The sequence below is a fragment of the Haliotis asinina genome, chromosome 6 (genome assembly GCF_037392515.1).
Source record: "Haliotis asinina isolate JCU_RB_2024 chromosome 6, JCU_Hal_asi_v2, whole genome shotgun sequence".
Taxonomy (NCBI): Eukaryota; Metazoa; Mollusca; class Gastropoda; order Lepetellida; family Haliotidae; genus Haliotis; species Haliotis asinina.
In genome coordinates, this window is record NC_090285.1 from 43,927,243 (window position 1) to 43,939,420 (window position 12,178).

The window sequence follows — 12,178 nt, forward strand, 5'->3', positions numbered from 1 at the left end:
TTTAAGATTTATTGGATATGTTAAACTGAGTTAAATATTAACTACATATATACTCAAGGAAGAGATTTAATGGATGTCTATCTGCAGGTTGTTGCATGCATGTTTTCCATGATAGCGATCCATTAAATTGCATAGAGTATACAGATGAGAAGGGACCGAGAGTGTGTTGTTGTTGGTAGGGTTTTAAAAATTTATCTATTTACGATGAATTCAACGTTGAACTCGTTCATTGTAGCCTTTTGATGTACACACTGAGAGAATTTGCAAGTGGTAATGATATCATTTATATTAGTGTTGGAGGAGAAAGTAAATTGAGGTAATTAATTTGAGATGATTCGGTATGTAGGAAACAAACTAACATTACACCAGTATGGCTAGTGTTCGCAATATTTAGTTTGTCATGTCATATAGTGGTAGCACCCAAAATCCTATTTGAATTGAGTTGAGTGGAGTTGAATTTAACGCTGCACTCAGCAATATTTCAGCTATGTGGCGGTGGTCTGTAAATAATTGAGTCTGGACCAGACAATCCAGTGATCAACAACATGAGCAGGTGGGAACAGATGACATGTGTCAATCAAGTCAGCGAGCTTAACCACCAGATCAAAGATAGTCGCCTCTTACGATAAGCATAGTCGCCTTTTATGACAGGCATGGGTTGCTGAAGGTCTACCCCGGACCTTCGCGTGTCTCCCATTTGAGAGTTATCTTCACATAAAGAAGCAATGTTAAAGAAGTAAATCAGGGATAATCACTGTTAGAGTCTCCCTGCCTAGATGAAGTCTAATTTCTCCTGGTTCTGAATCTGTGGTCTCTCCGGTGCCCCTTTTCTAATTAAATGGATATCTATTTACGACAATCCAAATCATATGTATTCCGAGACTAAGAGTTAGTTTAGGCCATTGTATGAAACAGGTAACAGACAGGAGATTGGCAGTGCACTGGACCATGAACTTTGTTGTTATGAGCTGTAGGGGTTATGGGATGACGGGGTTTTAGGCGGTAACCATCTACATCAGCCATAAATGCATAATGATTACTTTTATGTATGTCATCGACATAGTCTTTAGAAACACCGGTATGATGTTCTCGTTGCCATACAAGTGCAACGACAAGGATGAAACCAGGCGGAGAGTTATTTCATTGACCTATTCGTACTTGGTGACTTTAAGGACATTAAACATTTGGATGTCTGCACTGATTTGCAATATCAATTACGCCATTTGCAATGAAAATTTCCAGTCTACAGTCGCAGATGATATTCCCTGGAAACCGCGGGAATCATCATGCCTCGCTTTCATTACCATATACATGTGCGTTCGTCCACATTCCCTCCACGGGGGTGACGTTTATTGATGTGTTCCCGTATAGTGAGGATGCATCGCATGTATAAAGGCATGGCAATGATTGTAGGTGGGCTTTGTTGTGAAGACGTGTAACAATGGCTGTTCAGATGACATTGTGTGTGGTGAGTATAAACTGATCTTTAGTACAAAGCTCGTAGCTATTGCAACATAGATATTTAAGGATAGATCTCCTTTCGTTTCTTCGGTGGCTCTACGTAGAACTTAGTTGAGACAACTTGCATTCTGTTAATGCATCTTTCTCAAAATTGTTTGATTATCAGAATTTGGCGTATTTTATCGGAATATACTTTTAATATCATTAGCTTATTTCATTCATTCTTTTGTACGGATTATGAAATATAATTTGATTCGTAATTCGTTAATATCATACTCTTGCTCACTGAACGTGGACTAATGCACGACTCTCATACAACTTTATAACTTTATCGCTTTATAAGAGGTTTGAAACAAAAAACACAAAAAACATTTCCCATTAACGTTGTTTCAGGCTACTATCTTAATCCGAATGTTACTACTACTACTACTACTACTACTACTACTACTACTACTACTGCTACTGGATTCATTGATAGTAGTGCATATGGTTACATGCGTGGCAATCAAAAGACAGTGAGTGGCAATCAAAACGCTAAAAAAAGTGAAAAGTGTAAAGACACAGTTATGATACCATTATTCAAACCATCACCATCCAATAGCCAATTTTGTACGTGTCAGTTCAGCCATCGTCCAAATAGGGGCGTATACCTTATATTGCCCAGGTATTGGCAAGCCGGAACCACGATGTGTCGCAACCACGCTAAAGCAGAAAATAGAATATGCTATGCGCGTTGAAGTCGTATTTACATACACATGAACTAGTTTTAATAAATGCGATATGCTTTAAGGCAGACCCAACACACTTTCTCTTGACATGACGGTTACAAGTAATGCGTGATTGGATGAACTGTTCACAGGACTGGATATAACATCTCCGTTTTGTAAAAATAAGTAGGTTGAAACTCAGAATGACAATTTAAGCTTACAGGAAACAGTGGGACCATTTAGTGTACTTGTTTTGTGAATAGTGATCCGAGCTGTGAAGTTTGTTAAAAAAATACATTCGACTTATTTCATAGTTTCGATTTGTGGGGAATCGACTCTTCTACCATGGTCTTTCTCTCTTATTACTGAAAGCCCAATTCATGACAGTAGAGGGAACACGAATTTCAAGTTCCATGAAGGTGTATGGCATCTGCAAGTAGCCCACCACGTGTCAGTAAATTTCAGAAGCCACATTGATAGACAGAACCGAAATCCGGACAACGGATTCAGGGTGTCACTTTTTACCTGTTTTTAGTTGGATTAAGTGTAAAGGAAGCAGTTGAATATTTGAATATTCAAATAAGAGTACACGTACACCTACTTTTATAGTAGCTTTGTGGCTTTTGGTGTCTTGGGCATAGTTTAATGCAATGGTATTTGAGGTTATTATGTAATTATTATGTTAGGAAAATATGGTTGATTGGAATAGGGTGGACTAATATCAATATGAGATAGATGACGGTGGCCGTTGTTCTTGGACGGTCGAAGTTACATGTTTAATACTTATTTGATTTTGGATTTGGTATTGTGTAGGCAAATCGGGATGTTGAATGTGGTAAACCCTTTTTTTCGCATCTGTTCAAGGAGAGGTGTATAGCACCTGTCAACCAAACGTGGATTGGAAATCTTACATAATTCTCCCAAAGGACTTATTAGCTAATTAGTAAAATATCTGTCGTAAATAACAATGACAGAGACAAGTTAATGAAACATCATGTCCATTTTGCTTAATTCCCCGCGTAGAATAAGAATTTGATTTTTGGCTGATAATTGTGACCATTTGACTGTGACCCGGAACAACCTTTTTCCCATAATGTTGCAATGTACATTCTGACTTTCACAAGTTTAAACAGCTTCTTGCGGGACGCAGTTACAGTGATTTGTTTAGCAACATCGTAACATTACTCCACGGTGCTCATAATTACTACTCGTGTATTACTATTGAATAATAGTGTAACCCGCTACTTAGTAATTTGCTTCAACAAGAAACTACAGAAAACGAAATTCAGTTATTAATGACATGACACCAAAACGAATGTAACTTTAAACTTACTCTTAGTCCTTTTCCAGGAAGTATGAATGAGAAATATTATCAACCTAGCCGATAAATATAATTTGTAAAGTGAATCAGTAATTTATTTCAATAACATAATTCACTTTTAAGAGAGAGGCAGCGAGGCAAAGGCAGAGCTGTCCAAACTTTCTGAATTGCGATGCATAAACTATAGAAACAAAATAATATTAGTAAATATGTGACATTTAAATAAATTTAACTTTAAACTTACGATTAGTCCTTTTACAGGAAGTATGAGTTAGAAATAAAACAACTAATGCGATAGATAGGGAAACTAATAAAGTAATTCACAAACTGGACAGTTTTAGATTTATGGACGGACCCCACTGTGATGATTTATTGTCTTTGTGGAAGAAGGGCTCGAAGTCTGTGACGCTTGGTCATAAAGCAGGCACGGGTCCACCTGACCGCAGGTTCATGGTGTTAGGTGATCTGTCAATCAAGTATGTGTGGTGTCAGTATACGGACATGAGTTGTTTTCACCACTTTGTGATGACGTCAGCTCTTTGTAATGATGTCAACACTTTGTGATGAGGTCACCATCACGCGAATTAATACTCATCAGCTCAAGTGTACGTCTTATATGTTAGAGCCTCAGTAATGAGTGAATGTACTGTGTGTGACATTGATGTCAGTCACTAGTCTTGTGCAGATGGCGTTGCATGTGTATCGCCATTATTCAGCCACGCATTGCTAACTGCTGCATTATACGACGAACGAACGATAAAAGCATTCTGTAGAAATAAACATTTGTACAAATTGTGTTTGCATGAGAGTGGTTCGGCTGATATTTGTGTATTATTATTGGAGTAGTCTAGTGGTTAAAGGTTTGGCTCGTCACACCGAAGATCCGGGATCAATTCCCCACATGGGTACATGTGTGAAGCCCATTTCTGGTGTCATCCATTGTGATATTGCTGGAATATTGCTAAAAGCGGTCTAAAACCATACTCATACACTCATATCATGGTATGCAACCCATCAATCATTTCTGTTTTATTATATTAATGATAGGTATACTTACACGAGCTGATATATGCTGTTACCTTCCCATATAGGTCGAATTAATACTGACATGCTAAAATGCCTGTCCTACGCATGTACCGTAGTGTTATATTAAGTGTGTATAAGTCTTGCAAGTGGTAAGTCATCATCGCAACAGCAATCAAGGACTAAACATAACAGCCAGCGGATCCTGTCAGCAAAGGGACATTATTCGACCTGTAAGACAAGCAACGGCAACGATGAACCGCGACGATGTGGGAGAAACGTCTCTATATTAATGAATTGATAGTAAGATTTGTTAAAAATGTAAAATATAAAATCAACAAGTATCATTATTGCTATCTTTCCATGTGACCGCCAGATGACGATCACCGTAGTCGGTCATGCGACTAGTCAGTATTTTGGACCGAACATGCACATCCGGGGGATAGGCGAACGTGTCCCAAGTTTCTCGCAGAGCACCAAGGATTGTGATGACCCATGCAAGGTGAATTATGGAATGGAATTTTGGAGCTCTCCTCTTCAATAAGACATGTGTTACCACCATTAAACGTATTCGAATAGATATAGATTTTATTCACAGTACGTCATTTACAATATTTTACATCAAATCTATACTGGACAAATATTTTTAGAGATATATGTAAATTTTAAAGGTATGAATAATGGTTTATTTATCCACTGATACACCTACGAAATATCAACCATAAAAATATCGATATCCCTAACTTATTTTGTTCAATATAGATCATGGTCAAATCAGGTCCAACTTAATGTCAAATCCAATTGTTTCATCGTCAGTCTGTGTATGCATCTGGCCGATATGAGACATTTAACATATATATTAAAGACGTTAACAACACATTGTAGGGGCGGTGGGGAAAGCCATGTGGTTGAAGGATTAGCCCGTTACGCAGGAGCCCCGGGTTCTATTCCCCACATTGATGCAATGTGTGAAGTCCAATTCTGGTCTTCCCCTCCGTGATATTGCTGGAATATTGCTAAAAGTGGCGTAAACCTATACTCGGTCAGTCAGTACTAGGTTGAAAACAGACCCTGGTGTAGTACACAGCTATGATAGAGAGAGTAGATGCATTATGCCACATCTACAGTTTAATGTTTGCAGTCGATGACGTGTTCCTCGGGGTCAGTTTGCCGCATCATCCAGAGTCAGTGCCTCATCCCCCCGTGTCCCCTGGTGCCACGCTGTATCCGTGAGTGTTGCAGGTTGTAGTTGTGAGCATAGTGAGTGAATATTGCTAATTGCCGCATCAGCAATCTTACGTGGCCAGTGTGAGGATATTCCGGATGTGTGTGTGAGTTAACTACGGTTTGCTTGAGAATATGCTGGTGACTTCTTGAGTGAATGAAAACCTGTTTGATATGTTCCATCTTTTGTGAGGTATTTGTCTTTGGCGTCTGTGCTGATGCAGTTGAAATTGTTTAGAGCCTGACAACTGCTTTTAGTATCTCATACTTCGAGGCAGTTCAGCATATTTCAAATGAACTTTTAAAATCACCATGTACTTTGAAAAAGATCTCGGTCCACTCGGCCTGTAGATTAATGAGACAAAATGTATTCTACAAGAAGTTACCATATAAAAGAGAATGACAACTGTCAACACACCGAAAGTAAGGATTAATGTACATAGTGAAACCTACGGGTAGATTTTTAAGGAAACATTTTCTGATATTTGAGCATTTATGTTCTTCGAACTGAGCCAACATTCAACTAGGTCTAGGGTACAACATTCTGGCATAAGTGTGCAGCAAGTAAATAATAATAATTGTTATTACTTGCATTACTCCTCGCTACATGCTTTTAAAAAATCCTTGTTTTGTTAGATGTTCATAGATTTCATGCAAACAATCTCTTTGTAACCAGGTGACAGGTATGTGGACGACAAGATACTCGTAAATCCATGTTTCATCAGCCGACCTGTCATGGCCGCCGACGGAAGTGAACTCGGCGCGTGTGCAGACGACGGGTCAACGATCTGTCCAGTCGGCAGTAAATGTACCAGATCTTTGTATGGAAAAGGGTCCAAATGCTGCTATGCACCGCTTGGATGCCAGTATAAAAGTAAGCTGGACTATTTATGACTGAACAGAGGTATTAGAACATCCTATTACAGGTGCTTTAACCGACCTATGAAATGCATCGTTAACATTAGTCACTAAGCAGTTTTTCCGACCTTTTCTGCTTTCGCCGTGTTCGCCACATACTACACTTTGAAAATATACCTCAACAAAGTTCTCGTTTCAAAATGGGAGAGAGGCGACGGTTTCTGACGGAATCAGGCGTGTAGTCTGTAACTGTCGTTCGGAATACCCCGTGTTAACGTTTTGGAGGTGACATGGTTAGAAAACACATTCTGACTGTCATTTTCTTAGGGTCTGATCTGGTAAGTTAGATTGGCCGGATGACAGGTTATTCTGAAACGGTTCCAAGTTGGACACCCTCAGAACCTTGTCCGGCGAGATATTCGATTTCATTAGGATTGGAAGCAAACTCACAATGATCACGATACTTCTGTATAGTTTACAATCCTAACTTTTAATGATGCGTAAACGAAGAGATTTATCAACTTCAGTATCCCTATCTAAAACATGGCGTCTGATAGTGTCACTTCCAAGAGTGTAAACTAGGAAAAACAAACATCTATGGGCTTCAGTATAACATTTACACATTTCAGAGGCCCTGACACATCAGCCTGGAGTGAAACCTCTACATCCGAATGCAACTTCAACCTACTGTCCCCCAACCACTACCCACACAACGTGTGAGAAAGGCTGCACTGTGTCATCAGACTGCAGCCATGGCAACGTGTGTTGCCCCACGGCATGCGGAACCTTGTCATGCTCACGTCCAAAGGGTGCAACTGTAAACACTCAAGGGGAAATGCTAATGAACGAACGCACGGGTGTAAAACCCGTCCACGTCGCCACTCCCATCAGACGCCCTGCCGTAGTGGGAAGACACCGGGAAAGTGTTGACCTGCGGTCGAGTTTTGTTCCGAAAAGATCCGGTTTATATCCGACTAGAAGTGGTCTACTGGCGTCCAGCTCATATAGGGTATCACCCGGACAATGTCGAAACGTGCTGTACTATCGGTGGTGTCGGAACCAATGCTCGGAAGACTCTCACTGTTTTAATGGTAAATGCTGCCCAACACGCTGTGGCACCATGGTTTGTACCTATGGTAGGACGGGCAGGTATTTTGGCTGAAACACACTCCGACATGTTCCTCACGATATACACATATACTCATGAAAACAAATAAAGGAACACTTGAAATTACAAGTGGTCCTTTATTCTTTTCCATGTTTCTTCACAAAGTATACATGTCACTGTGTGTGAAACTTTGATGCTTGTAATTTCACGTGTTCCCTTATTTTTGCCATGAGTATATAATGTCCAAAATCTATCCTAATTATAATGGCAATACAACGATTGATTGCAATATGCTCCAATTGTTGCCAATTTTATGAAAACTGACACCCATTATAGTGTGTAATGGTTGTCTGAACATCTCTCCCCCTAACCTAACATTCATTTGAAACAGTACAGGTTTATACAATGGACTGGAATATGAGTACATGTTCAGTAGTTATGTTCCGTATTACACTACTACATTTTCAGTTGAACTGTATATATATTTGTCTCGTCCAGGAAATAGAAACCTTAGCGCTGTGTTTATAGTGAATTCTTCTCACTCTATGTATTTTGTACTTATTTGGTTTTGTCTTTCTTAAATAGACATCTTTCTTTGTAGAACCCGCCTACCTTTATCTTCTGATCTGGACTGTGCGCTAGCCTATTGGTCTAAGCGTTCTCTCGTCACGCCGAAAACTCGGGTACTATGTGTGAGGAACATTTTTGGTGTCTTCCGCCGTAGAATTGCAAAAAGCGGCATAAAACCATACTCACTCAATGTCTTTTGACCTTAAGAGAGATTTTGTCATGCCCCTGAAGAACTTTCTACAAATATCTTAACTACCACCAATCATATGAAATGACTGAAAACACACGTACAGTCAGACATTTACGTGTGGTCAGGTTATCGTCCTAAAGGGTGCCCTGTAGAGGGTATGTTCTCTTCAGAATTTTTAAAATTGTGTTTAAACTTTCATGAAGACATTGTAATACACACACTCTTATAACGCGTAACATATATGTATTGTTCATATGTAATTACACGCATATCTCACAGGATAACAGAAAGGATAACAATATATGATGAATAACTCCTTTATTGATCTGAATATTTTATCGGTTTATATTCATTCCCGCCTGTTTCGGGATTATCACCTCATCACCCGATCAAGAGGTCTGTAATGACTTTTAAATGCCACTAAAAGGCATCAGCTTCTTTATTGCTGTGTGAGTGACGTTTCGTTGTCACTTGCTTGATAACGGTGTTAGACCCTACACCGAAACGTCGCTCTGACAGCAATAAAGAAGTTGCCATCCATATATTGTTATCCTACCTTACCGCTCCAACGTCTAAATGTCACTAAAAGAAATGACCTCACATAGTTCATGTTATAAACCAGCAACCGTACAGCGTCCATCACAGATCATACTAACACTTTCAATTTCATGACCGTCACGACACAAATATTACAGCAAAACAAGAAGAAAAATATATTTTATTGCACGCGTAGTATACCACCAGAGACAATTTAAGGTACTGACATTTTTACATTTTGATTTCACTGTAATGTGTTCGTACTGGCTTTCTAACTTACGTAATTACAATTAAATTCATAAAGAGTGTGAATAGGGATCGCATGATGGGGAACTGTCAGTCCAGTGCAATGGCGATGTTTAGAAGAGACACAAAGGCACCACAGGAATCCACTGTTAAATAAATCCTTGGGGTGCTTGGGTGAAGCTGGGCGTCTTTGGATGACGTCAGTCCCCAGGGTGATTGTCATTTGTAAGTCATCATACAGAATAAACAGGGTCTAGATATCGTCATGATGACAGCTGTTGACAGACACCATGTTAATGACAAACAAATATCTTCATTGTGATCGTGAGCGGATGTATTATTCACGAGGACATACGTCATTTGGACATCTTTACGATGACATTTACTTCTTGATGACGGGTATGACATCTCAGTGATGACCGACAGTGAAGGGTTTCTCGAACAAAGACACAATACAGCCACCAGACAACAGCTAGGTTATATCGTCATCGTCACGTACATAAAACGGATATTGTCCTTCACACACACAATAGATGTGAGTACTTCTGGTCGAGCGTGCTTTCTGTGACAACCTTGCCTGAAAACAGAGACTCTACATTAGAAAAGAAACATTGAAAGAAATCACGATACTCTTTGTGCATAAAGGAATCCTTGCGGACAAAATGTGGCCAATACTATCCACCATCTCAGACCAATAGATTTCTGCCACCTTCTGATTAACGTATTTGACCGAAGTCAAGGGCCCACTTGCACAGAGCAATATTTGCGCTGCAATTATTGTAAGTCCTTAAGATCACGATCTAAGGCTTTGTTACAATCGTCATCAACGTGCCCAAAGCGAGTGTAGGCTAAGATCATTGTAAGTTACGATTGAAACTTACAAGTGGTCCGGATCGGTTGTAAGGAACTACGATCATTGTAGTCTCTTTCGGTCACATTTGTGTCATTGATTTTGTCTTACCTTATCATTAGAACAATCTGGAATTAGATAACCTGCAGAAAATTTTTTTCCTCATTGTTAAATCTAAAATTGAGTCAGAGGAGAGACGAGGGTTTTTATCTATGCATTACAGAAAAAATACAAGTATTATTCATCAAACAGGAAAATACACTTGCCGAGCATTTGAAATTTGTGTAAAAGAAAAAAAAACCCAAACAACAGTTATCAACGGCATTGGCAACCATTGACAAATCATACATTTAGGAGATATATCATAAGATACATTTCTCTATATATTGATGTTTTAAGTTTATTAATAAATCACTAAATCTAGACCCAAATTTATGAATGTATTTTGTGGTAATTCAATATTTTTCATGCATAGGTATTTCTGTAGTTGCAATATCACATTCTTGGTTCATAAATCAAGATAGTTAGAATGTTGAAAACTGTATGGTATTTTTAATTGTACCACATTCCATGTAGTGCTGTACATGTTGTATATAATGGTATATAGGGTTACATTCACGCTTACACCATTGAAGAGTTCGATCTTAGTTAAGATTGCAATCTTAAAATCTACGGCGTCTTACAATCGTGCTAAGATAAGCTTTGTAAAAAGTGATTAGGGCAACTGTATAGTGTTTGTAAAGTTGATAGTAGAGGCCTAAGTAAGTGGACCCCTGGTTAGAATAGGTCCTCAGCATCTAATGCGTATGACAGGAGCCGTCTAAAGACAAGAGACGTCTGGCGGGCAGGCCGCCTGTTTTGGTTGTCATCGTATTCATACTGCATCGATTGGTGCTCATACTGTTGACCATGAGGTTGTCTCGATTATTTACAAACCGCGGCCATTCAGCTGGAATATTGCTAAGTGCGGCGTTAAAAAACAAACAAATCAATGTATGTTACATGCCACACCCTACAAACATGATTCATTAGACAAACATATATACTTACTAATCTATACTTATGTAGACGACCTTTCAAATACTAGTAACTCAACAAGACATAAATACACTTTAAACAGGTACCCGAGTCCACGTGCAGGTGTCACAATTGACTCAGGTTTTGAAGGTGTAACATTTCCTTCTAGATTGTTTCGCAGATTATATTTCAAGTGTATACGTTGAGTTTAGATGCAGTGAGCTGGCTCAACGCCATGTAACTGAATTACAGCGTTAAGGCACTCACTCACTCACCCACCCACTCACTCACTCACTCACTCACCGACTCACTCACTCACTGCAATGATTTCCTAGGAAGGCTATTTTGCCGGTTCAGAGGGCCCCAGAGTGATTGTATTGTGTAGCTTACCTTGTGCCATGCTCCTAGCCTTGTATGAGCCGAGACAGGGTACCCAGTATGTCTGGGGATCGAGACCTATGGGTAGTCCTGGAGACACATTCATTCTGGCAGGAAGTAGTGCAATGATTGGCGTAGGGACACAAGAAACAGAAGGCATGGCTACACCCTGGACCGCAGTCAGTTGCATAAGAACAGAGGGAGCAATACTGGCAAAGGTCCTTCCCCTTCTGATTCAAGATGGAGTCCAAGGAGAGCGCGTTGACTGCGATGCTGATAACACAGAGACACACGAGAGTAGCGACGATCTTCTTCATCTTGTCTGTTGCATCAGATACAGGGGAGCCGATGTAAATACTGCTTATTTTATGCTGAGTTTCAGCCTTCCAGGAGGATTAGAGTTTTTAATGTCTTCGTGGACGAATCCAAATTAGAGGGAGGTCAGGCTGAGAAACATTAGAATACACGCGAATGCGAAACGCCTGACAACTAAATTAATTATCAAAACATTAAATTTGTTTACATCTGAGAAACCTAGTTATTTCAAAATACGACTTTAATATATTATATCTTCAGTTCAACTTTCCTCTCTCACCGATTGTCCCCCTTTTTCGTTAATTGACCCCAACACTATATATTTCATCAGTTGTCACTTTGACATACCAACGTATTAGGCTTGAGTCAGCAG

At 39.5% G+C, this 12,178-nt stretch overlaps 1 protein-coding gene and 1 long non-coding RNA gene across 2 annotated transcripts; one reads left to right on the forward strand and one right to left on the reverse strand.

The window, feature by feature from the left end:
• Window positions 1–1,240: 1,240 nt before the first annotated feature.
• Window positions 1,241–8,302, forward strand: LOC137286767 (uncharacterized). The gene is made up of 5 exons (XM_067818758.1): window positions 1,241–1,468; window positions 4,889–5,014; window positions 5,654–5,741; window positions 6,413–6,610; window positions 7,224–8,302. The coding sequence occupies exons 1-5, from the start codon at window positions 1,442–1,444 to the stop codon at window positions 7,754–7,756; spliced, it is 972 nt and encodes a 323-aa protein (XP_067674859.1). The 5' UTR covers window positions 1,241–1,441; the 3' UTR covers window positions 7,757–8,302.
• An 861-nt stretch (window positions 8,303–9,163) lies between these two features.
• Window positions 9,164–11,907, reverse strand: LOC137287119 (uncharacterized). Its single transcript, XR_010957016.1, has 2 exons — window positions 11,503–11,907; window positions 9,164–9,822 (listed from the first exon to the last, which is right to left on the reverse strand). It is a non-coding gene; the product is annotated as an uncharacterized lncRNA (long non-coding RNA).
• Between the last annotated feature and the right edge of the window lie 271 nt (window positions 11,908–12,178).

Bases quoted from the DNA above. Each gene is read 5' to 3' on its own strand.
- LOC137286767 (XM_067818758.1), top strand. From the start codon at position 1,442: ATGGCTGTTCAGATGACATTGTGTGTG. The intron at 1,469-4,888 runs GTGAGTATAAAC...TGTGACCGCCAG, and splicing joins TTCAGATGACATTGTGTGTG to ATGACGATCACCGTAGTCGG. The intron at 6,611-7,223 runs GTAAGCTGGACT...TACACATTTCAG, and splicing joins GCTTGGATGCCAGTATAAAA to AGGCCCTGACACATCAGCCT.